The sequence below is a fragment of the Dermacentor variabilis genome, chromosome 6 (assembly GCF_050947875.1).
Source record: "Dermacentor variabilis isolate Ectoservices chromosome 6, ASM5094787v1, whole genome shotgun sequence".
Taxonomy (NCBI): Eukaryota; Metazoa; Arthropoda; class Arachnida; order Ixodida; family Ixodidae; genus Dermacentor; species Dermacentor variabilis.
The window spans coordinates 121,427,341-121,454,352 of record NC_134573.1 but is presented as its reverse complement, the minus strand read 5'-3'; the positions used below and the strand labels follow the sequence as shown (position 1 = coordinate 121,454,352).

Genomic DNA, 27,012 nt, shown 5'->3' with positions numbered 1-27,012 from the left:
CCCTCGGCTCCGGCATGGGAAGGGGTAGGGAAGGAACACCTCTTGGGAATGCTACTAGAGCCAGAGGGAGAGAATATCTCCCTTAGCACTGACGGTCGCCTCCTGGCAGCATAACAGGACAGTTAATTTATAGTATCTCCTTGAATAAGGGAACCTCTTGAAAAAAAATTTTGGTAAAACGTTTCTTAGACTGCCTTTTACATCTTTTAGTGCATAGACAGAATCGGCGATGTAGCCTGATGAGGGGTCCTTTAAAGATTTGGAAGAACAGGAAAAGAAGCAAACCGTATTCGTGATTTTTTTTCGAACTCTTGAAGTGAGCATTCTGAATGCTTGGGAAACAAGTGCTTTAAAACTGCATTTTACAGAGTGTTACACCAGGCGACACAGACAGATTATGCTCCGTTTGGATTTGAAAGCGGCTTAGAAGGACGTAATCAGGATTTGGGCTCTTGTGTACGAAAGCCGCCTTCCGTGAAACTAAATTTGTTGTTACAATTGTTTGCTGTTGGGCTAGTTGGTACATAATTGGTACCAACTAGCCCAACTAGCCAACTGTGCCAACTAGCCCAACAGTGTTGGGCTAGTTGGTACATAAGTTGGTATCCCTTGTCCGCCGGTCAAGTAGCTGATGCTTAATCCTGATCATAGCATGCTGAGTCGAGAGGCCGGGCCGAAATCATATCATCCGATAGGAAGTGCTCGTGTATTGAAGCACTCCCAAGTGGTGTAGTAAAGCGAAGCAGACTCCGTTCAATTAGCACATCTGAGGCGCTATAACGTAGAACTATTACAAACTTTTGTATTCTAATTCTGCAATCAGCCCTCCGCGATTGGTCAAAAACTTTTTTGGGCCACCCCCATTTAAGGATAACGGACAGGGCAAAGGATAATGAACAGGGCAGGGGACTCGCTACTCATTAATAGGAGGTTGGTGTACATTAGACATGATCTTCACATGGCGGATTGCAAGATTGAATATGTTATGGTGGAGGTACTTTTAGGTCTGCAAATATCATGTCAGAGGAGTGTTTACCTGCTTAAACTGTACAATAGCCCCCGGGACACGAAGCAGAGTTTCAATATCTCTTGACCAATGCAACCAATCTGGCTAAGGATGCGCCCTTGCTTATTGGAGGGGATTTCAATGCACTCTATCCTGTGTGGAAGTATTTTTGTAGCACTAATAAGGGGGAGAGACTATGGCAGCAGGCACTAGACTTGAAATTAACTCTGATTACAGGTCCTTCGCATACCACCAGATATGGCACGTCGACATGTAAAGATTCGACACTTGATCTCACTTTTGTTCGGGGGCTGGTGGACTCGTCCTGGTGCAATTCTAATGTAAATTTTGGTAGTGATCATTACATACTTATAATTACTTTGGTAGTGGCTCATAAAAAGGAGCGCACATTCAGGATGGTTGAATGGGATGCCTTTAGGAAACGAACAGCGCAGAGAATCGAAGATAAGGGAAATGAGTTGACCTTGGAACAGTGGACTAGTCAACTTAAATGTGACGTTGAGGCGTCCACAAAACAGGTTCAGACCGATATTGACACGGAACACATGGAAAGTAGCCTGCATGGTGCAATTGTTTGAAGCGAAGCAGTCAATGTCAGCGAAATGGAAGGGTTAGAGTTTGAATAGAAGGCTTAGAAAGCGTATAGCAGTGGCTAACCAGGAAATTTAAGACCATTGTCGGGTACTGTGCAAGCAGCATTGGTATGAAGTATGCAATTCTATTGATGGTCGCTTTAAGAGGGGAGGCGCCTGGAGTTTGCTAACACATTTACTAGATGAGACAAACGCTATATCTTATCAGAGGACTGGAATAGGCAAGCTGGTCCATCAGGCGTGTCAGGACTCCACGGATCAGGAGTTGCTGAAGGATTTGGCTGAGTGATACTTTCCGTTGGAGACCTGGCACGATACACCTCATGTGATTTTGGAATCTATGGGGACGAAAATAGAGTTATGGATAAGGAATTTATTGAAAGTGATATAAGGATGGCGCTGCAGCATAGTAATGGTCGATCGGCATCAGGGCCGGATGGCATTAAGAAGAAAATGCTACGGAATTTAGATGACGGGTCAATAAAGTTCCTTACCCGGGAGATCAATGGCCGATCGAAGGAAGGCTCTTTCTCTGTAGAGTGGAAACTTGCAACTACTGCTCTGATACCCAAACAGGCGAAGGCCATAGGGCTTGAAAGTCTCAGACGCATTTCCTTGACATCGTGTTTGGGGAAAGTCGCTGAGCATGTCATTTTAAATAGGCTAACGCGTTATGTTGAGGGCAATGGGGTCTTTCCGCACTCGATGATATGATTTCGGCCCGGCCTCTCGACTCAGCATGCTATGATCAGGATTAAGCATCAGCTACTTGACCGGCGGACAAGGGATACTAATCCACTAATTGGACTTGATGTGGAAAAAGCTTTCGATAAAATCCGACATTCTTTCATTCTACGGGTGCTATCGGACTTGAATTGGGGCAGCGGCTTTTCCATTTTGTCGAGGCTTTCCTTATGGATAGAAGGATATGTCTCAGGTTTGGGGAGATAAAGTCGGAAGTCTTTAAAGTGGCTTGCTGTGGTACTACCCAGGGACCCGTACTCTCGCCTATGTTATTCAATCTGCCGATGTCGAAATTGGCTAATATACTGGACACTGTCCAGAGTATTGGCTATTCTATCTACGTGGATGACATTACTATATGGAGTGTCGGTGGTGGTAATGGAGAGCTTGAGGCTAGGCTTCAAAACGTGGTAACGCTTACGGAAGAGTTTTTGAGTCTTATGGGCCGCAAGCGCTCCACTAAAAAGTCGGAGATGTTGGCCTTCAAATCCAAGAAGCTAGGCCGTATTCCGAAAGGTTGGATACAGGAAGTTGAGCCTTGCATTAGGATCCATACTAGGGAAGGGGCGTTAATACCCAAAGTTGAAGCAATCATGGTCCTGGGTTTTGTATTTGAAGAGAATGGATCGAATATTAGAACCATTCAGCATATTACCAAGAACACGAAGGAGGCCATAAGACTTATCAGAAGGATCTCTAATAGGCCTACGGGTTTAGGAGAAGAAGGTGCGATGCGGTTAGTTCACGCAGTTATTATGTGTCATTTCTCGTTTGTGTCAGCTATGCTAAATTGGAATAGAGGAGAGAAAAATAAAATGGGAGCTTTAATCAGAAAAGCCGTCAAGGCTGCGCTTCGTCTGGGTGCGACTACATCAAACGATATGTTGTTACGACTGGGTTTGCATAATACTTTAGATTAAATTGCCGAGGCTCAGCGTACGGCACAGAGGGAGCTAGGTACACCAGCGGGTTGGTACATTTTAGAGTGTGGCTGTGTCGGACGATAGGGCGCACCTACACGAGTTGAACGTGAACCTTAGGGCCAATATCATGGTTCGTCCGTTTTCGCGGAATGTGCACCCCATGCAAATTGTAGGGAGGCGGGTTGCGAGAGCTAGGGTTTTGTTGCGAGAGGCAAAGGATCAGGAGGAGGAGTCTGCGTTTGTTGACGCCGCATGGATTAATGGGAAAGATGCTTATTCGGTGGTGGTGGTGGTAGATGGCAAAGGGAGCGTTAGAAATGTCGCTTCCATTTATACCAACGATCCTGGGGTGTCCGAGCAGGTGGCTGTTGCTGTAGCACTAACTTATTCAAGAAGAGTTTTGGTGCTTAGTGACTCGCTATCTGTGATTGAAGCCTTCTCGGGAGGACTTGCGGCGGAACCGGCTAACAGACTGCTGCAGGGTAGGGATATCACTTCGCATACAGTTACTTGGTTCCCGGCACACATGGGGACAGTATAGGGAGCCCCGCGTAAGCTCAACAATGTGGCGCACAGGGAGGCACGAGTATTAGTGTGCCGTGTACTCCCTGAAGGGGCTGGATCTCCCGCTCCTGAGTTCAGGGACACACTTTTAACCTACAAGGCGATCATCACCAGGCACTATTATTTAGGACGCAGAGCCTTCCTCCTGCCACATTCTAAATTAAATAGGCCACAGGTGGTTGCATTAAGGCTTCTGCAGACACGAACGTATCCTAACCCGGTCATCATGAATTAATCCGGACAGCGGGGTTTCAGTCTATTGTAGTAGGTGTGGGGGTTTGCTTGATTTAGAACACAAGCTTTGGTGCTACATGGCGTTGGCCGGTGATGGTTCTCTAGGTGAACAGTGCTGGCAGCAGATGCGACACAGTGAAGTGCTGGCGGACCAACTCAGGGCTGTCCAGACGGCTCGTGTGATGGTAGAGGGGCCCGGCCTCCCTGTCCCGACCTGGGAGCGGCCCGCATCAGTCCCCAGACTGATCCCTCAGGACTTAAATAAAGTTCTTCATGCCATACACCCCCTCCGTCCTTCACCTGTCTGTCTTGCAATGTCAAGAAAACAACCAAAGCTTCCCATTTGATATGACGTGTACACGCTGATTATGCATAATTTGACCGAACAAAAAATAATAGTTATTTCTGATTCGACGCCTTTTCGCCATTAGTCCTCGGCTTTTGGTCAAAAGTTTTCGGGCTGCACCCACTTCACCTGCCTGTCCCGCGACGCCACAAAACCTCGAAAACTCACGGCGTCAAAGTGACATGGACGCCTTAACGAGGCATTAGTATGCCGAACAAAACTGAATTTTCTTCTGAATAGCCGCAGGCTGCTCCGTTCCGAAGGGAATAAATTGGAGGACGCTTAAGCTTCGCCTTCAAGAGTGGAACGCGACAGCGTTCCCGTCGACCCGCCAAGGGGTGTATGACAATGGGCTACGGCGCAGCGACTACGCGCCCCACATCGGATGCGGTGAGCGTCCAGCAACGCAGCGTTCGGCGCGACAACGAAATGTGCGCCTGAGCAAGCGACGCACGCCTGAGGCTTAGAAACAGCTCGTTTCTAAGGCAACACCGCGTTCACTAGAGGCGCTTTTGTAGCGCTTTGAAGCATCGAACTCGTGGCTCAGTGGTAACGTCTCCGTCTCACACTCCGGAGACCCTGGTTCGATTCCCACCCAGCCCATCTTGGAAGTTGCTTTTTATTTATGGAGTGCCTGCCGTGATTTATCGCTCACGGCCAACGCCGCGGACGCCGACACCGACGCCGACGACACCGGCTTTTCTGCGACACGAGCTCCTTAACGCTATTGCGTTAAAAAGATGGCTAGCGCCGATCGCTCGGGCACTGGCTACTCGCACTTGCCCGATAGCATGGGTTTACTTGCGTGTAATAAACCTTTTACGTGGCCATGTAACGTTTTCCAGCACTTTCGGCGCGTTTGCGTCCTCGTTCTGCCAACTCTTCTTTACTGAGGAGCCGTTTTAGCGTCATCCTTAAGCTCCCGTTGCATGCCGCCGCGATTTTCGGCCAGTCACCGCAAGCTAAGTAAGGAAAAGCGGACCAATCGTAGACGCCGGCACCACCCTCTTCATCCGGTTATCGATTTTCAGTGCAGTGGCTCGGACCCATCAAATGCTTCTCCACTGGAGCCTGCTCCTCACCTCTTGTCAGCCAATTAGATGAGAAGCCGGTCAATGTAAGCAATGTTATTCGTTTTTCAAGCAGACAAAAGTGACCTCCTATGAACGAGGAGAGCGTTTGATCGGTCTGTTTCGACAACCATCCGGGTTACCGCCCGATGATTGCAACGGCGGTTATGCAAATTTGACGCCAGGAGATTGGAATAAAAACATTGGAATAGTTTTACGTTATAGGGCACTGTATGCGTAAATAATCGTGTGCATGGCAGGATAGAGAACGATGTGCATGGGGTTAGGTGTTAGTTTGTAGCGGCAGCCAGGCGAAGGCTTTTGGCCGGGCATGGAAGCTATGTCAGGGTGGGTAAACTCATCATGCGAGGCGATAGTGCTGTAAAATTCTGCGGGACTGCTCAATTATTGAGACCATGCTGGCTATCTTTACCCATGTGTGGTGCCCTGGTTGCGCAGGCTCGGGTGACAGCGTGGGAGTGCTTATTTCCGCGTAGAGACTCGTGACCGGGGTCAAGACTAGAGTAGCATGCAGGAGCGGCCTTGCGAGAATGACTGTTTAAGGTCCGGTCGTTGTAAGTGGCGCTGTATAATTTTATTGTTTCAGCTTTGAAGTTTTTAGAACGCATTCAGGACCTACAATTGTGTTTCTCGCTCTCACGGATATTTCCGATCCTCGTGTGAGATACGTTTTTTTTTTCTTGTTCCTTTTGTTGCATAAAGAAAATAAAATTATATATCGCTGAAATAAAAAAGTAGCAATGTACGAAGAAACAGCCGTCAATGATGTTCGAAAATAAACGCGGAGGCTACACAGACAAGCCAAAATTAAAGACTATTTGATTTCTCCACCAAACTTCGTTACTCGAGAAGCTGCTGCCACTGAATGCCTATGAACGATCAAACTTGTCACAAGAAGGTTTGCAAGTATACGTAATTGAATATCTATGAACTAGTTCGTACTCATGGATCACAAGACCAAAAAATTATTTAGGCCATGAAGTGTAGAAACTCAGTTGGCAATACAACAGGGCTCAAAACCGCAATTAAGGCGGGCACAAGAAGCTACTTTAGAGGAAGTTTCTGTCTCTGATGTCGTTTCCGGCTCGTTGCTCGGGCGCCTGCGTGTTGGTCGTAGTTTTTGCCGTTAGGCTTAGCTGGCCGAGGGCTCTCTTGCTACGTTGCCGGTGGCTCGCGAGCCAGCCTGCATCTACTGTGAATTCCTCCGGTGAGATTTCCTCATCTGCTACTTCGGTGTGGTCCATGCCGGAGTGCAATGGTCGTGGGGGTGGCTCCGAGAGTTCCGGGGGTGAGCCGCGTCGAAGGCGTCGGTGTTGCGCCTAAGGCCACCGCGGACACCGCGCCGCTGGAGCCATGTTCCTCGTTAGCGTTCGTGGAGCGTCGATCCGCCGAGATGGAAATTGGCCGCCCCGGGCCAGCCAATGGCCGGATCTTCGAGATTTCGGTGTCCTAGAGTGGGGAATACTTTAAGGCACTCGGTGCCGTGGTCGTTTTGGGGGAATATCAAAAAATTACGCGTCCGAAGTTGTTGTTTTTTTATGGAGCCCATGCGGAGCACATTACTCCGCGTCGCCTTCTAGTGCCGTCTCTCGTGCCGTCGAGAACGCGCCATGACTGAAATGGCCCTGCAAGAATCCCCATAATTTCTGGATAATATAGACATGATTATGCCAAGTTTAAGAATGTAGCATTATATTTCCGGATTTGAAAGCTGCAAACATTCCACTAAGCTGAACCAGAAAATTGAAAACGGCACTTCATGAGATTGCTAAGAACTTCCTTTATAATGCTTCAAATTAAAATTATTTCATGTACTATCAGATATACCAGTGTGGACAAATTCAAAATTAGGCACCACAATGCAGTGGTTCCACATCTTCCATTGCACGAGGCCCGCTGGGAAGTATTTATTTGTTAAACGCTTCATCAAAGATGTCGTCGCTTTTGAATTGTCGTCATGTCACCGAAAGGGCCTTCTGGAAGCACCAGTTTTTATTCGAAAAAAAAATACGGCTGTCTATGGCTGTCGATGGTAATGCGAATATCGTTCGAGCAATATAGCGATAGGTCGTATTTATGGAGTAACGTTGATTTAACACGTGCAGTGGTATTTCTGAGTCTTTCGTTGCTTAGACTATACGCCACATGCCACAAGTTTGTCCCACTTAGCTGTGGCATACGCTAGCCAAGGTCCCCCATGAGCATTGTGGCATGACGACCATTGTATGATGCCGACGCAGCGACGATGGAATGATGATGGAACGATATCGATGGGATGACAAAGGTGGTATAACGACACCGGCGTGATGACAATAACATGCAGATTCTTAATATATGGCGATGATGTTAAGACAACCGAGCGAAGACGATGGTACGACGACAAACGCATGAATGCCCAGGAATTACAAAGATCTGTTCCACAAAGAAATTGTGGCCTCAGTGGTAGAAAGCCAGATGCGTGAGATAAAATTTAGTGCGAGGCGCAGGCTGGAGGAAAGCACACCCACCACAACGACCTATTCGAGTGTCCTAATGGCATCAGGCTTCACATCGCCTCAGTAAGGCCAGTGACAGGTGCTTCGTACGTGTTGTTTTCAACCCCGGGAATACTGGGACGAAAGTGCCATCTAGTGAACCATTACCAGAAGAGGCCAGCCTGCCAATTAAAGCACACCAAAGTCCTTTTGAATGTGAGGTTTGTGTGGTGTACAGCATTCCCCTAGCCTGTGGGAAATATGACATTGGCCAGTCTGGCTGCTGTCTTAATGAACGCTTCTCCAGCATCGCAAGAATGCTGCTTCACTAAGTGGCAGTGGTCACTCAGTCGACGACTTTCGCCTTTGCACGCATAAACCGCCATGCGAGGCATCTCAGAGCCCAGCTCTTTGGCGCCCGACCCCGCGTTTCGCATCGCCGTCGGCCTCGCTGTCGTGTCTCGCCGTAACCAAGGTCATCATCCGCGCGTGCACTAGCTGCGCGCGCTCCTGCTACCATCTCTCGCGCGTGGCGCGAGTCTTGCTCTCCCCTTGTCCTCCAAAGCCGTATCACGTGTTCTCGCGTATCCTTTTGCTGCCTTTCTCCGCTAAGCGTCGTTGCGGTGACTCTCGCCGCTGCTTTTCACTCCGCCCCTCGCCGTCCTTTTCCCGCTGTCGCGGCACTGCCATGGGGCCGGTGGCGGGCGCTCCTTGCCGCCTCGCGCGTGATCCACGGCTCTCTGCTCCTCCGTCTGCGCGTCGCGTGGCTATACGGCTCTCAGCCGCGTCTCTTGCTTCCCCGTTTGCGGGGCGCTTACTTGATTGGCTATTGTCGCCTCTGGCAATGCTTGCGCCTGGCTGTCCTTATTCCGCCTCCACTCTTGCCCTCTACATCCCCTCACCTGGTGCAGTGCCGTTGCGATGACTCGAAAGACAGTTGTAGCGTTTCGTCCCCCCCACTTCTACTTCGCACCCCAACCCTGTGCGGCCACACTGAGGCCTGTCTGTTAGTGAATGAGTGCATGACCTCTGCTCAATACTCGTGTCCTCCACCCGTTTCCTCATCCCACCTGAAAAGAAACGTTAAATAATAATTGCTAATCCCCCCTTTCCGCGGCGGTGACCCACTATAAGATGATCCAGCTCGATAACAACGGATCGCGGTGTGTGCTGCCAAATCCGAAATGCAGAACCGCCTCCGCCCGCATTGCATGTTCTGTATGCGGTTGCCTGTTGTTGAAATAAGGCAGCGGAAGCGCTCAACCATCGCCTCACGAAGAAGTGTAATCGTTGGCCGTATTTTTTTTTTTGAGCGAACATGGGTGTTGCGCTAATTTAGCACTCAGGAAAACCGGGGAATTTCTTAAGCTCTTCGTACCTCCAAAAAAATATATAACTGCACCATTGCTCTTTGTGTTGCGCTTTGGAAGAAAGAGCCAGCTTACCTCAGGGCAAGCGTACGTGTTGCGTCAGCTAGGTAGGGCGCGAGATGTGCAAGATTGTACATGAGTGATGTGAAACTTTTGCCCTCCTTTCTTTCTTGCCGCCTTTAACGATTATGGCCTGGTTGAAGGAAATATCTTTGAGCCGTCGGGCGCACCAGCAGTGTCTCCCCGTGAATAAAATTTCGTGAATAAATTTTCATCAGCAAAATTCAGCGGATGTCCGGCTTTCCTGTTGTCCTTCTCTGCAGATCCATGTTTATTCGTGTGCTGGAACGATCTTTCATAATGCTACTGAAAACTAACTAGTCCAGCTTTCTGCGCTTAGCTTGTGCCTAAGGAACTGGCTAAAAATAATTTGGCATGCAACAAATATGAATTGACGGAGAAAGTGCCCCCAACCCTACAAAAAATTTTTTGTCCAACGTTTCCCGCTGTGAACTCCAGGATGAAAAAATTCACAATGAAAAAGAATGTTGCAGCTTCGACCGAAAGGCGGGGCATCGTTTGCAATAGCAAAATAGTAGACAGCTATACGAATTAAGAACAGTAGATATATCCCCCATGTAAGCACGTAAGAATTCATTTACTAACTAAACTAACAAGCATGGTGTCACGTGCGCACTGGCATAATTCTTGCGCTTCATCTGGATTATTTGAAGATGTAGACATTCTTTAAAAAATCGACCATGACAGATAGCATTATTCCCGTCCTTGAGCTGGATTATTCGAAGACGTCGACATTACTAGCCCGAGAAAGTGAAACGCATGTTCGACTAATTAACAAAAGATCACTGATTAGTAACCTATTTCTTATTCGCTGATTAACTTCTTATCCAACAGCACATATTGCAATTTACAAATTTCAATACGTGCAACTTAACATCACAGTGACAGTGATCCTTAGTGGTGTAGACAGGCTGAGAGAATCCGAGAAGCAGCCCCCAGAGAAGTGTTTGCATACGTGACCGTTTCCAATCTGTTCCTGATCATAAATTGTGCCACGTGTAGCAACTGTACTCAATTTGTACAGACTCCATTGCGTTTTCGCCATGTTTATGTAAGGAGACCTGTAAGACTATCTGTAAGGAGATATAAGGAGATTGACACGGGGGCGCAATAAGCTGGACAAGGTTGTGTCAGCGTGTCCGGGAAGACGGCTAGAGTTTATCGCATATATTTCTGTGACCAGCTGTAACCAGTTTCTCTTATGTTAGAAATGTCCAAAACCCATTTCCTGCGCACAGTCGCCAAGTACGTTTGGCTAGGGCTGTGTCCCAGTTTGTTGTCTCGTCCATTAGCATGGAAGGTCCAATGCAGGGTTATTCCAAGAGGGTTCTTGAGTCCTGTCACTTCCTGGCGCTAGGATTTTCGATTTGTTATATAGGCACAGTGTCCAGTAACAAAAATGTGCAAGAATTTATGTGTTTTTCTCCCAATTCCGTTGTACTGGACTGTTTCCATTCTCTGTGGGAACATGGTGAAAAGTGCTGAAACGCGTAAAAAAAACAAGCCTGCACGTATAGGGGTCAAAAGTTTTCTTGAAATTTAAGGCCGTGTTCCAGCAGTTTCGATATCAATGTCTGAAAAGGAGTTATTCGTTCCGTGTGGTGAATGCTGTTTCTTGTGCTCCAAACCAGAAACAATTAAGCACGTCTTCCTGGAAGGCTGAGATTGGGAGCACTTCTGGTATGTGCTTGAAAATGGTCATGAAGAAACATTTCTTCTTGGACACACAGTGAATAACATACCCATTGATAATAAAAATGAATTTCCTTATGATATTACTATCTTTATGGCTCTACATTATATATGGACACCACGCATGACAATTCGCTATGCAGATAATGATGCTGGTCCCGCTTAGTGCACTTTCGCGCGTCTCCGATTTTGATTCTGCAAATAAAAAAAAAAACAAGTTGAAAAAAATGGAAACGTCTGTACTCGAGCGGGTCACCCGAATGGAATTTTCGTTACATATGCAAAAATTTTAAAGAAATGAATTTGACAATGCATGATTGGCAGTTGTAAGATCGCAATAAAGGAAGAGTCAAAGAGGCTCACGGCGGCTGCATTTCGATGGGGGCGAAATGCGAGAACACCTATGTACTTAGAATTAGGTGCACGTTAAAGAACCCCAGCTGATTTAAATTTCCGGAGTCCCCACTGTGGCGTGCCTCATAATTTTATCATGGTTTTGGCACGTAAAACCTAATAATTTTTTTCAAGAAGCAGTGAGAATTTGTGTTACCGATCCAAAACGTCACGCTGATGAGCCCGAGCAAATCGTGTGACGCTGCTTTGATTGCGCCCAACAACAAAAGAAATTGCAAAGTTTGTCTTTTTTCTGCTTTAGGAGTGGCGTAAAAAGTCTTGACACAAGGTAGCCGATGTATGCTATCGATGCTAATGGCATTAAACTGAAGTTTTCGGTAGATTCGCCGGACAAGATCTGTTGACTGGCGTGCTTTGCTCATTTCTTCCTTATTCGTAGAGCGAAAGTGTACCAGAAAAGTAGTTGGCACAGCGCCAATTCCATAACCACTCTATCCATTCAATTATAAGCTGAATATAGCACAAGTAAAGGGCACCGAACGCGGCAATTGCGGAGCATTTCCGCCCCAAGTTCAGAGACCGCGAGAGAGCAGCGCGGCCGTTTGCTTTTCACGTTTGTTCTCCGAGTCATGAAAGCCGGTTTCCATGCTGCGAATTTCTCAGGCCGAAATAAGGGCAGCAAAAAATACATATAAACACAATAGTAATAACAACAGAACGGCAAGCGATTTCACATTCGCCGTAACAAATTCCAAAGAACAAGTCCGGCATGCCGCCGAGAAAATCATCTGAGTGAACAATGCAACGTCACAATTATTCTATAAATTTCCTCTTATTCATTTGGAGCAACACCGCTGACAAAAAAAATATTTTAATAATGTTGTTTAATACTGCATTTTAACTGCAGATACTGCAACCTCTTGCGGTGGACCTTAGCGCGATGGTGCCGAACACGAAGTTGCAGGTTTGACTCCCGGCAGCACCTCTAGTGAGCTTGCATTAGATGCACGTAATAATTGCAGCTCTCCAAATTCAATCCCAAGCCCTCCACTACGGTATCTCTCGTAGCCACTGTGTCGTGTGGGGACTTCAAGCTGCAAACTTAATCATTTAAGGGACTGGTCACTGCACCGTAAATAAAAGAAAACTCCCGGCTTGCCGTTGCACAGCCATACCATGAAGGACGAAAGACGCTGTTCTACGAATATCAGTGACAGTGTTTGAATTTTTCAGGCACTTCCGCTCGGCCCAGAGGCCTTAAGTTAATGCTATTCAAGAACACCGCGAGGCACATACCCACTGGAGCAGTGCTTCCTTTTGGCATGCTTCCTGTGAACATTATAAAGAGTAGTAGTGTCCGATCAAAGCCATCTCAAGTAGAAGTAGTGTACGTGAGCCAGCGGCACAAGAAATAGAGTTCTAAACTGCTTTACGTGCCCGACCCTCCACCCAAGTATGACCCGCTTCCTCAATTGCCCGATTTCTTTGGTACTCTTTTTGCATGCCTTTCTACGCTAGGCCAAAAGCGTCCTCTAAATTTTGGTTGTTCCAATATTTCTAAATCTCCTAAACGTCTCTTCTGTAGCCTGTGCGCGAGCACTGCTTGTAGTCGCCGTGCCCTCACACGTAATCATTCTCAATGTGCCCGTGCTTGCGTAGCGTGCTTACATGCCAGAGCATGCGCGGCGTTCCGTACACGCGGTGTTCTGCGGCGCGTCGTCGTGCGTCACAGCATCGGGTTTCTCGGCTCCAACGCCTGATTTGACGTGCGGCTTCTTGTGGCGAGCATGTGCTCGCCTTTTGAGAGCGAAGTTTCTACGCCTTCGCGCCGTGTTTTCCATGTCACTTTTTCGCCTAGCGCATTGTGCTGCGCGGACGCCGTGTATCCTCTCAGCAGCTGTTTTCTCTTTCTGAAGCCGACCAGAGCTTACACCCTGCGGCTGTGCGAGTTGCAAGAAAAGTATTACTAGTAATGCCATCTCACGATGTATTCTTGTACTATATATGCCTCCGGCTCAGATTACTGCTAGTAAGCCGCAGTAAATTACTAAAGCCTTTCATGAGGGAAAATTACAGTTACCGAGGGTCATCACCTCCAGAGCCTGAATGGAGGACAGCTGCAGTTTGAACAGGCACAAGTGTAAATAAACGGTTGCGGCGTGAGCTCAAAGCGGCCATCGTCCAAATTCCAAAATAATACGCCTTATGTGCTTTCTTTCAGTTACGCTGCAGAGCAATAATTGCGGCTAGTTGGTTCACGGCCCCTTTGCGAACGCACTGACTTGAAATCACAAGTCGAATAACAAAGAAATAAAGATGAACAGCAGCCCTAACGAGGAATGTTGGTCGCACCAACGTTTCGATAAGTCTTTGTCAAATCGATGGCTGCAGCTGACATCTCTTGTTCAACCACTGTTGATCCTTTCCATCCTGCAGTCTTCCTATGAACTTATATCACGTTAAGAGACAGAACGAATGCCTTGTAGGCATGCGTGTCTTTCTGTTATTCCCGTCGTTCTTTCAAGAACACGAATCTTGGGCTCTAAAATCAGTTGCTCAAGTTGACTTGCTTTTATCGTTCCTAAATACTATTCTTTAAATATTTGGCGTGCAATCCACGCTACAGATACCTTTAACCGTGCTTGTAGCCTACAGGCAGCTCTTAAACTCCCCTTTTACTAAAACATTTAGGGTTCTTCCAATCTGTGAAGAAGGATAACCAGCGAAGTTGTATTTGGATGACTATATTGACAACTATATCGATTTATATTATATGGTTATTGCTATATTGATTTAATACAGACACGTGCACGTAACTTCTTGATCTTTATCGTCTTTACTTCGTCTCTTTTGTTACCACAGTGACCATAGCTTTGTGGTCGCTGTGGTACAGCGGGATTGATTGTACTGCTATGCTAGACACGTTCTTTCCAAAGGCTAAACCTATACACGACCGGTGACTCATGGTAGGCACATTAAAGTCCGCGTAGCACTTAATTCCAGACTGTTCCAACAGGAAGGATACAATCCACTTGGCATCGGAGCACACTAGGTCGACGTTAAACTGGATGACTGGTGGGTACACTATTGCGTTTTTTATGCTCTTCGAACCTCCAATGGCAGCGAGGGAGCACCGCCATCCCACGTTTTCTATATGCCCGTTAAGATCATACGTCATAATATGGTCGATAAGATGATAACATTCAGAGCAACCGCTGCTACTTTCTTTTTTTGTTTCGCGCACTCGCATGGGCTTGCGTTAGAAGAGTTTTCGGCGTATGCAGCCAATACAGCCGCCAGGTCGGTGGAGGGACGAATCAGCTAGCCCTACACGGCTTCGCTGTAAAACTGATAGCGTCAGCCATAATCACTCATAGAGGAGATAGTGCTTGTAAAATCTTAGAAATTCTCACTAAGGGTCACGTTTATGACATGCAATACTGAGAGTAAAGCAGCGTTTAAATCGTACATGAGCGCAAAAAGCATAGCATATACATAAGAGTATATTTTCAGTCGACATGATGCGCAACACCTTACAAATATCTACGCTAACGGAGTGCCTGTGCGTTCTAAATTGTGAGGCCATTGTCAAAGATACCAGCTCATGAATTTCAACGTAAAATGCGGGCAACGCTAACGATCAGTACATTACTTTTTCGTATAATTTCAGGCCAAAAACCTTGCTTTAAAAAAATCTCAATAAATGCATTATGAAGCGTGTGTTATGGGAGATAATCATGATGTGTTACTTGGCTCACCCGGCGGGTCGTCCACCTTTACAAACTGAATGAACCAGAAGCGAGAGGCTTCCGATGTACGGATCGTTTTCTCGTATTCATTACGAAGTATTCGGGTCCCTTGAGGTGAACCTCGCCGTTCAAAAATATTAGGTGGGAACAAACAGCTGCTGACCACAACAGCGTTTTGGTCCCGAGCAACAGCTGGACTTCGCCCTGCGGCCTTTTCTTTCCCCCTTCTTTTTATTTTCACACCGACGCTGTTCAACCAGTAGGTTCTAGCGGATCTCGTCTCCGTGGAGATAGATCAACAATTTTTCCTACATGGGCCGATCCCGAAGATAATGCAATGCCTGGCCGAGCCACGGTGGAGGTGAAGCAGGCGTTAAGCACTCATACGTGGGCCGATCGCGAAGATAGTCCGATGCTTTGCCGACTCGCGGCGGAGGTGCAGCAGGCGTTAAGCATTCATACGTGGGGTGATCCCGCAGATAGTGCAATGCCGGGCCGACCCGCGGTGGAGGTGAACATTGCGTTAAGCAATCTCCATACGTGCGCCGATGCCAAAGCAAGTGCAATGCCAGGCCGACCCACGGTGGAGGTAAACCAGGCCTTAAGCACTCCCCATACGTGGGCCAATCCCGAATATAGTGTAATACCGGGCCGATCCACGGTGGAGGTGCTATTCACCATTAGGGGCCCACATTCATATCTTGGTTAGTCATCATTCATCACAAAGTGGAAGTGCAGTGACTTTCTTTTTAATTTGACAAACAGCATCACACTTCGGCACGGAGTTCTAAGGCATGGTAAATGCATATATAACTTAGTAACAGAATGACTCCAGTTTAATTGTGATGTCCGGAATGGCTGTAGACAGAACCCCTTTAATTTCCAGCAAATCAATTCATATGCAGCGTTGCGTTGCAACCGCTAGCGTATGGACGACTAATTTCAATCAATTCTAAATAAACAGTGACAGAAAAGGTGCGGTGGATATGTCTCTGAAAGTAAAATGTGTTTCTCAGAATTTTTTGAGAACATAAGTAAATCTTTCTGGGTTACCTGGCCAGTTTGAGCATTTCGCTTTAAAAGAACAGGCTAGGTGTGATGTATTCGAATCATGCCAAAGATGGAAAAGGTGCGCCTTCTGCAGATCTAGCAGCTTTCACTCGTTAGGTCGTTAGGCCACGCGCCCAGTCAGCGAATAAGCAATCTGCAAACGGGAGATAATCGCCTAAATTCCTTGACACATCGGTGCTCGTTTTACATTTTCCTAAGACCACCACTCTATAATGCAAATTTTTGAACGTGCAGCACACGGTACATAAATGGGTCAGGAGGAAGAAATAAACTTGTAACAAAGTTACTAGAGACAGCAACATAATGGGAACACAAAATGACAAAATATTGCAGTACACGGCAGCGCCTTTTTAGAAGCCCGTAAAAAGATACAAAATGTATCTACGGACATGTGCGCAGATGCACAGAAGAAAAGAAAAAAAAAAGCATTGTGCTCACGCACCGGCTACTGGGCGAAGCATAGCGCGAAGATACATTCGTAGAAGAAAGTGACAAAAAGAAACATTGTTCGCGTGCCTTTGCTCACGCTTTACTTGTTCAATTTGTGGCATCTGCTCATATCCATTTGCCTGCTCTCACCGCTGCAACAACCTGCTACGTTGGGAATACGCGCTTCATCAAGACCTTCGCATCGTTCCAGCGTCCACTTTCAGAAGCAGAGAATTTATCATTTACTATAAAAAGAAAAATGGACTGCCTGTTGCTTTCTCTTCGTTTCTTTCTTCTTTTTTTTTCTTTACGCTTGCTACATAACACACATATTTCGTGGATAGAGCTGCCGGAACAAGAAATATTGTTTACTGAGGTATTATTCTCCTCCTTCCGCACATTTCAGCTGCTACTGCTATATATAAGCAGACGCAGACGCTTAACTTTCACTTTTCCACGGCTGATCTAGAGGCAAGGAAGAAGACCACAGCCATGAGAGCCTTCATCACCATCGCAATTTTGTCTGCAGGTGAGATAGCTTGACTTCAGATTTTCCGCACCACCGTCGTTGTTAGACCAAGAAGGTCTTCTTTGACCTCACCGCTCGGAGCCACAGTGACACCGCTGCACGTACTCACCAAAGTTTGGAAATTTAAAATAATTGACACGAGTCGTTTCCACAATTGGGCGACATATGTCTTTTTCTTAGTCGAGGTCATTACAGATACGATTACCTTCGCTAAGAACCACGTGCAAGTTATTCCCACCCATAGAAACTTATGATTGCTGCGGAATGAGCCTTCAGTTGTAAGCGTCTAAGTGGCGTAACACAGTACCTATCCTATAAACACTATGTGGTACGACTAAACTCTCTGGCTCAGATTAAGGTCCGTTTTCTCTTTTTGTGTGTTTGTGACCACCGAAAGGCGGCCCAAGAAAGGGCACAAGATCATGACTGTCGGTGATGCTCAGGCTATCAGTGGCACGCTATGGAGAACTATAGACAAACTGCTCTTGCTTTGAGCAATTAAGCAAAAGACCAGCAAATTTTAAACAAAAAATTCGTGGCGTTGACTTCTAGGCCTTATAACTTGGTAACTTCATATGTAGCTGATATAGGAAAAGAAACAAGGAGAAATTTCCCAGGCAATTAGTGGTGCGCCGGTTTCTAGAAACGCAACGTTCCTGAGAAGTGAGGAAACTTGCGCACACCATGAGATTCCGTCACGTGTTTTCCCTACGCAGATTCTAGGAAATGCTGATACCTTTTCTTCATCCTTATAAAAGATATAAAATTACAAAAGACCAGTAAAATCGACTTGTTCGCCGAGTTGGAAGACAGAACTTCTTGCCTCCAGAAACTTGAGTAGGAAATAGATCAGGAAAGTGCTGGTTCATTATGCAAATAAAAGTGAGGCGTGCAGACAGGACACAAGAGTAGAGAAGTGGACAACACGAACGTGTTGTCCACTTCTCTACTCTTGTGTCCTGTCAGCACGCCTCACTTTTATTTCCATAATGAATCCTTACCAACTAGCTTAGCTTTCTGTCGTTCTAAGTGCTGGTTAGTTCCGGCCGTATAAGATGAGTTAATGTGCACATTCGTGTATTCATTCATGGGTTTATGAGTGCGTGCATGTTCAACGATACACTACTGCGAGGCGCACGTAAGCCGCAAAAGAAAATAAGTGCATAGCAAAGCTCAAGAAATTTGGATGACGCTTAAGCTTCGCCTTTAAAAGTGGAACGCGGTAGCATTCAAAGATCCCTGAGTGCTTCTCACTATTCCCGGTGACTGCAGCGTATGTAACGGTAATGTTTACTGGGGAACGCTTGCGGCGAACGCTATGCACGAAGGCGGGCTTTCCGGTCGAAAAGCTGCCTCTTGCAAGGGCCGCGATGCGGCGGAGGCGAGCGCCATCTGGAAGTCTTTCAAGGAAGCGGGCGCGCTGCTTCGTGGACTCGGAGGTATTTACGCGCCGGCGTGCGCAAATGGCGGACGCCGTGTATCCGGTCTGTGCATTGTAGAAACGCTGGAAAATGGGCTTGAGTTAACAGAATTATGTTCTCTCGTATATTCAAATTACAATCTGACAGCTATCATGTCTGTAGGTTGTAAGTCGTAGTTTATGAGTTTTACACGTATTTTAGCTTGAGAAATTCAATTATTTCAGTCAACTCCTTGCGTCACATGAACGGCCTGGATATGTGTGGTTCGAAAATCTTGTTTTTTTTTTTCCGCAGCGACGTACGGGCGCTGCACGCCGACGCCGCATATTCTGCGACACAGGCTCCTTGACGCGCTCGCATTAATACACTGTCCTCGTGCAGTGGCGGTAAAATTTTACTAGGTTGGATTGTCTTATGTGTAATAAAACTCACTCCGTAATCTTAGCAATGTTAGGGATATTACTGCAATAAATTTTCTTATTGGCGGAATTGGATATTATTAGCCGCTGACCGGCAATACTAAAGTGCAGAATGCACAAGCTAATTAACTTCTCAATGAAGCTATTATAGCGCATAAAAAAATTAGGCAAGCCAGATCATGAATCGTTATGTTACGAAATGTTGATGCAAAGGATGCAACGACAGAGAAAAAGAAACTCTGCAGTCATTTCTCACGGTAGGTATTGTGTTTGTTTCGAAGCACTACCTCATACGTATCACGTTAAGAAACGTTAAGAGACAAGGAAACAGAGACGCTCCAATCTCTTTCGCATGCTGTATTAATGCACAATAAACACCAGTTTATTATCTTTTTAAGCATAGCAAGAAATAGAATAAATGTTCACTAGGTCTCATGGGACCTCAGATTATCAAGCACCCCCCCTATCCATTGCCCTTTTAAACGCTGCGAAATTGGCGCATAGTTCATGGTAGTAAATTCAGTCTAGTTTGACTTGAGAAACACGAAGAGTTCAGTAGCATGCCTTCCTATTCTTGAGAATACATTTCTTTACACGCATTTGCAGAACATCGCCACACCAAATTGATCTATTTAAGGGCACACAGGTTGCTCTGTTAAAGTATAGTACTCTGAATTACAATTTCACGGAGCTATCAGCGCAGACACAATTCTGGCGTACTTCTTCAGCAAAATCAGTTATATTGTTTCCAAAGAATTGTAAGTTCGCCTGTCTCGAAAGGCCCAAACCAAATGAATCTGCAATATAAACGCTTTCAGCAAATAAACGCGGAAATGAAGTGTCATCGTAATTTCATTCTTGCAAAACTCGCTTTATTATGTCTTTCACACTGTCTTAATATTCGAAGACCCGAATATTGCTCAGAAAACCTGATATGAGCTTGAAATTGGAACAGTCGTAGTTGTTCCTTAGTCCCCTTTTTGTGACATATTGGCATACAGAAAACGACTATAGGCTCCTAGATGAGAAATCTATTGATCTAGTTCAACTTAAATATGTTTTCCCTTAGTGTCCCTTTCAAAGTCAACTGCAACGAAATTTCATTCAGGCTAAACTGATTATTGATGAGTACTGTATACTCCTACAGCAATTTTTGCAAAACCGGGAGGGCGGTAACTGTCGAATTTTATCAGTTGAAGTCCCTAACCAATACCTAAGCAGGCGATGCGAGCACACCATTGTGATTAGTGCATATATAGGACGTAAATCCCAGTGCGTCACCTGCGAGATTTTTCAGTGCACCGCAAGCACCGCCTAATCTGGGTCGTCAGCCGAGGAGCTGCGCGTTCGCGGTCATGCGTCAGTTCCAGATAGTGGGCATTTTTTCTAGTTTCGGTATCAAAAACAGCTATTTTTGTTAGCTTTTCTAGATGCTTCCACTTTTACTTCAATGGCAAAATTTTTCATGGATAATGCTCTACGATACGCCACCTTCAGTTTCAGTTTATTTCTTCAATAAGGAGGAGACATACATGCTTACACAAGTATACAGAAAGGGGTCCCAGAGCATGTGGCTGAAAGGGGACCTCCTGTCAGAAAATATATACATTCGAGCAAATACACAGAATAAAACCGCAGTACAGTATTCACTAAGTGGAAGATTATACAAAGTACATGTAGCACAAACTGCAAAATAATATAAAGACAATACCTAGTCGTACAATTAGAACAGTAGTTTAAGGCATTCGCAACAAAACAAACCAAAACTATTTATAAAGGCTAAAAATGAGACAAAAACTCAAGAAAAAGGAAAAACGGAAAGGAAATGAGCAGGAGTGAAGTGAATAGCTTAGATATGTGGATTATTTTCGCTATCTAGTAGAAAACTTATTAATGTTTTCTTGAAGAAACCTAAAGACGAAGAGCGCTCGACATCTAGTGGGAGGCTGTTCCAAGTAAATAATGTTGCCAAATATCCACATTTTTTTCCATAATTAGTATGTATTAGTGGCAATAAGAAATTGTTGTTAGCTGCAAATCTTGTGCGGTTCAAGTTAACCAAGGTAGCCTCAGGAAATATGTTTACTGGAGGAGGAGTAAGTATTACTTTAAATAACATTGCGGCTAATCTATATTTAACAAGATCTTTTAGTGAAATTATTCTGTGGTTGAGAAGCATATCAGAAGCATTGCAGTAGAATGAGCTGAACTACAATATCCGGATGGCTTGATTCTGCAGATGCTGTAGTGGTGCTATATCAATTGGATATGTGTTACCCAATGCAGTAATGCGATAATTGTGAGGGTTCTGAATAAAGAAATAATACAAGGTTAGCAATGTTGGTTTCCTAGAATAATATCTAGTTTAAGTAAAATTCTAATACCGGGAGAAATTTTGCGCTTCATATAGGCGATATGCTTCGTAAATTTTAGCTTGAGTCAAGAATTATTCCAAGAAATGAGCCTTCATTAAGTGCACTGATGTCAAGAGAGTCTAGGTTGACAGTGGGAATGAATTATTGTGTCCTATGATTCGAATGAAAGATTATAAAAGACGTTTTGGTAGGATTTATTCTTAGCGAGTTAAGCTGGCCCTACGTTAAAAGCTTTTTACCTGGTCTATTCTTCTTTTTTTTGCAGCTGACTTTTAAGAACACCATTTTCTTTTTACTTGTGTAAGGGTTGTTTAGGTTAGGTTTGTCCATTTCGTGGTGCGCCACGAAAAATTTCATGCACAAAAAAAATTTAGTATGTGTTTTCGTTGTGCGCATTACTCGCGACCTATAACTTGAAGATATTGTCATGTAACAATGTATAGCTCCCATGACGTAATTCATTGCTTGGAGACACACGAAAAAGGGAAGAACGTAAATTAAGACATGCAGCTTCCATGTTTAGTACTGCGGTGTGAATTTCATCAGAGAGCCCCAACTGTACCTCTCCCCTTGCTTAGTTTACACGTCCAGCTATGAGAACGTTACTAACAGAAACGCGCAACTTGTTTACACAACGGCATTATGTTTCGGGTAGTTAGAGTAAGAGAGGTTCATAAATTGCATTTCGAGTTTTTCTAACGCAAAATTTTCATCTATAGCTTCACTGGCCTATGCTGCGCCCGGGTCTTCAAAGCTGGACCTCAGCTCTGGGGGGCTTGGTGGCATCCCTGGAACTGGAGGCAGTATTGGATCTAGCAGTGACCTGAGCCTCGGTGGTGGATTGAGCGGCTCCGGGATGAGTAGTTCCGGACTTGGCGGAGGTATGAGTTCATCGGGACCTGGTGCCTTCGGAAGCATGAGTTTCGGAAGCGCTGGTGGGCCTGGACTCTCAGGATTTGGTTCTTCCGCTTCTGGTAAACCTGGTCCTGGCGGTGGACGAGCAGGAGCAGGCGTACATGGATTTGGCGGTTTCTATGGAGGTGGTTTCCCAGTAGGCTGGGGCGGATATTATGGCCCCGTAGGTTACTATGGAGTCCCCTTTGGCTTCGACTCGGGCGACTTCTACGGCTTCGGAGGCTACGGCGGTGGACTCGGCGGCTATGGCTACGGTTTCCCAGGTTATGGCTATGGCTACGGTTTCCCTGGCTGGGGTGGCTGGGGCTGGGGTTCCGGAATCTCCGGTGGCCAGAGCAGACAGAGAAGACAAAGCAGGATCGCTGGAGCCAGTGGCAGCAGTTCTGGCTCATCATCTAGGTAAGTGTGTTCTAAATATTGTAGAAATATCCAACGTTCTTCTCAGCGCTATCTCAAACGAGGTATTCACAATAATTCGCTTGCATGAACTCGTTTCCTCATTGCTCAGCGTCCCTGGTCCCACCCCTCATTACCGTGATGGCGTCATGAAAAGATGTTCGGCGCACCGATGGTCAATCATAGGCGGCAGAATAAGCTCCGTTTTGTGAATGCAGGGCCTCCAGCGCCAATACGAGTGTTTTATAGCTCAGCTCATAGGTGTACGTTCCTGTGGCGAGCGTCGGCGTCCGCGTGACCGAGCGAATGAGCCCAGCGAAAGTCGAAAGCGAACGAGGTGCGCAGCAGGGGATGAAAGACGTGAGCAGGACACGGGGAGGAGGAAGATATCGCGAAAGGGTGAGAATAAAAGCATAGTGCGGCCACAATTGCTTTGAGATGGCGCCAGAGCAGTGCGAGTCGTCTGGGAGGTTTGTCGGCGGCGGCGGCTGTTGAGAATCGCGCTGACGCGTCACCCACGCGCGGCTCTCGCATCTCCAGATTAGCAAGGCAGCCGCGGCCCGCTTCGCTCCGATTGCAACGTGCCGCGCGGCACAGATTGTGCGCACCAGCCAATACATCACGAAATGAAAGCACGTGTAGAGCTGCGCTGAAATTTCGCATTAGGCAGTATCGTGATGGTCGGTGAATTTTTATTACTGCGTCAAACTTTAGAACGCCCATGCTGTGCCTAGTGGCATGGGAGAGGAAAGAGTAAAGAGCAGGTGGCGGCGAGATGAAAGAGGATGTGTTAAAGAGACAGAGGGTGATGTGGCGTCACACTTTAGGAGCCAATAGGAATGCAGATGGCGCACAGCTGGCACACTGCCAGCGGAGAGGAGAAAATCGTGCTTTGGCGCGCTTCGACGGTCTTGGAGGATTGTCTGTGGCGTTTGACAAGTTTAGACATGTAATCTGAAGGCGCCTGTATTTGAGTACAGCTTAAAATGAATGCTGCGCCTTGATCAAGCGGTATGGAAACGCCTGCTGAGGAACTTCGCCAAAAGAAGGCCGCGGCGAAGCGACGGCAACGATAGATCGAATCTGAGGAAGCCCGTAGGGCTCGCTGGCTGCGGCAGCTGCTGCAAAGTATCGCAAGCGTGCTGCAGAGTCACAGGAAGAGCGCTAACGCCGGTTAGCAGGAGACGTGAGCTGAGTGTCAGGCGAACCCTACTACGCGTTAGGCAGAAGCCGAGGCGAAACCGGCTAAGCGTCATGCAGATGCCGAATTACGACGACCAGAAGCCGAGGCAAAGCGGGGCTTGCAAAGAGCTACTGATAGCGCTTTTTCATTGGATGAACCAGTTGATCGACCATAAAGTTTCCCTCATTTACTTTTATGAAGCCACTTATTTTGTTTGCTGTTTCGTCTTAAGAAAGGACAAATTTCAAACATTACCTTTTTTATTTTTGTCTTTTTTATCACTTCTAGTTCCACCAGCACGTAAACAGCGAACGTCGTCAATGCTCAGGTTCCTTACATCAACGGTAAGGATATGCTCTTGTATTGCTCTTTTTTCTGCTATCTACTTGGATTCACATGAGCCATTCATTAATGAAGTAAGCCACACCACAATCACTATAATAATAAGAGTTTAAATTTTGGATTAGATTACAAATTTATATTTAGATTACAAGTGCCGTAGTGTATCACAGACCAAAGCAGTGGTGCGTGTGTCCATGCTCCCGAAGCTTGTTAACACATATGAATAACCCTTAAAGTGAGGCACTTGGACTCTTTACATTTAATTTCCATTGAAACAGCTCAACACCATGCTATCTCAAGTAAACTTATGAATATTTTTCTGGTTTCAAAAACAATCTTTAGACGGCACCTTCTTCTCGTCCTTCGCTACTTTAAATGTGGACATGAGGTAAAAATGCATTTGTTTTCTTACAGTGACCCATGTTGCGTCCCCGGTCTTTTCTAAAGTACAGCCAGAAGACTCTTCAATGTATGGAACCAGTGAACTTTCGACAACGCAGCCTTTCCGAATAAAAATATGCAGCATATCAAGTAAAAAGCCTGTTTCTTTCTTCCCAAATTCCCTCGTCCCAACAAAATTCTACAAAATAATTTATTTACGTAACAGTGATTCCCGACCACACTGGCATCTGCGATGCAGAGCCTCAGACTACTGCAACCACACGCACTCGCACACAGACAAGTGCATGTTCGCATTTCGTTGCTATGAATCTACCGCACGCCAGTCATCGCTGAAGATGTCTAAATAGTGCTGCTTCGCTTAAAGGGGCCCTGAAACACAATTTCAAATAGTAAGAAAACGCCCCCGCTCTGTCAACGAGGCTCCTGTAGACATCTGAGCCAAATGTTATTGAACTGCATGCGGCAGGTAACTTACAATTCCGTGTCAAAAGCAGCAAAAGAGCGCTTCTCTCTCCTTCGCAATGTCGTCGCGTCGCATCATAGCAAGCAGCCGAACCCACCAACAGCAAATGCCTGATTTGGCGATCGCGGCAACTTTCTCAGTAATGCAGCTATTGCTCATGTGAATTAAATTAATGAAGAACATCTTTACGTCAGCCATCTCAAAAGGGCCGAAAAACCATTTCATTTTTGCACGGCCGGACAACACGCGACCATTGCTGCATTAGCTACACGTGACCTCCAAGATGGAAAACGTAGCCCAGATGCCGTGGCCACCACGGGGGGTGCCATCACTAGCCGCTCTTCCCTTGGGCGGGGCCAGCGAGTGACTGCTCCTTGCACTCCCTTGCCGATTCCCCTGCGTAGCGTCCAGCGCGTTAGTGGAAATGAAAGGAGAAAGAAAGCCGCTCAGCGGTCCGATAACTGCGTCCAAGGCCGCTTGTGGTACAATGATTTCAAGAGTGTTTCCGGCAGGAGATACGTGAGGTGACCTAATCTAATAGTAATGCCACTCTCTGATTAGTTACGAACGTGTTTAAGAGGCCCTTTCATGGTGTAAGCTGTGTGAAACAATTAAAAGTACATCCTACAAAGATGCGCCAATAATTATGTAAAAATTAATTTGTACCTTCTAACACCAGCTGACACATCACTCTATTTGGGTGTCAGCATCGCAAGCCATTTTGCGTGATCGGACCACATCTTAAAACATGCCACTCGAAATTGAAATCTAAACCTCGAAATAGCTCGGCTTGATGAAACCACACCCTCTTTGTCCGCAAGCTTGCCTACCAAACGTTGATCCCTCCTACACTCGAAGCTGCCTTACCAATTTAGAGCCCTCATCAGGCTTTCCTAATTAACGCGTTAGAAGTGGTCGATTTAAAACATCTGAGTATGACTGGTGCAAAAGAGTTAGTACAATCTAACCATTTCTTAGTCTCCTCAATCTGTCAGCACGCCACAAGGCTGCTGAACTGTATTTTCAATAAACTGTACCACCATTTACCACACTGGGATAATACTCCACGCATTCCCCTCGTCCGAACTTGTCAGCAAATATTTAACAGCCAAAGTGCACAGTGCTTACGTGGCACTACTATTACATTTATTAAATCGTTCTTGCCCATCGGTATAGAACAGTGTAACGAGATGCCAGAATAAGTACCGAATGAGCGTGATCAACAAAAATTTAAGTAGTTACTGACTGCCTGCTTCCAGAACCAATTACTTTACTGACATCTCAGCCATACCTTGCGTTCGCTGTGGGTTCAGTGCTCAACCACAAGCGCCCCTGACATTTTTACGTGCTATTTTTTTTATGTATGCCATGATTACTTACATGCTTCCCCCTCATGTAATACTACATAAGTAGCTTTTAAGGGTCAAAGAGTTAGTGAGGCAACAAGAATAGCCTTAACCTGCGCAACAAGTGAATCGCAGGTGTAAAAGTAGAAAGCCGAATTGAATATAATAGAAAACGGCGAGATGTCAAAAGTTTCATTTCTTTTAATAAATAAAAGAAATTTAGATATAGTGTCAGGAGAGGTAAGGGACACGGAAGAATAAGGAGAGATTTATAGGATGCTTGTAATTGAGAAAAGGGCAGAAGAAAATGTAGGTACAAGAGGGGAAGATTGGAAATGTAGGTTTAGACCATCATCAGCGACCCCAGCCAAGGGAACAGGCCTGGGTGAGATAATTTGCCGAAACGACAAAATTTATACACATATTGAACATGCTTCCCCTTGACTAACAATTAACCTTCTTTTTTGCTTAGCCTTTAA

General features: G+C 45.9%; 1 protein-coding gene across 1 annotated transcript; it reads left to right on the top strand.

Moving 5' to 3' along the window:
- The first annotated feature begins 17,113 nt into the window (after positions 1-17,113).
- On the top strand, positions 17,114-24,878 carry LOC142585139 (uncharacterized). Its single transcript, XM_075695665.1, has 4 exons — positions 17,114-17,271; positions 22,206-22,800; positions 24,269-24,324; positions 24,737-24,878. The coding sequence occupies exons 1-3, from the start codon at positions 17,235-17,237 to the stop codon at positions 24,282-24,284; spliced, it is 648 nt and encodes a 215-aa protein (XP_075551780.1). The 5' UTR covers positions 17,114-17,234; the 3' UTR covers positions 24,285-24,324; positions 24,737-24,878.
- The last annotated feature ends 2,134 nt before the right edge of the window (positions 24,879-27,012 follow it).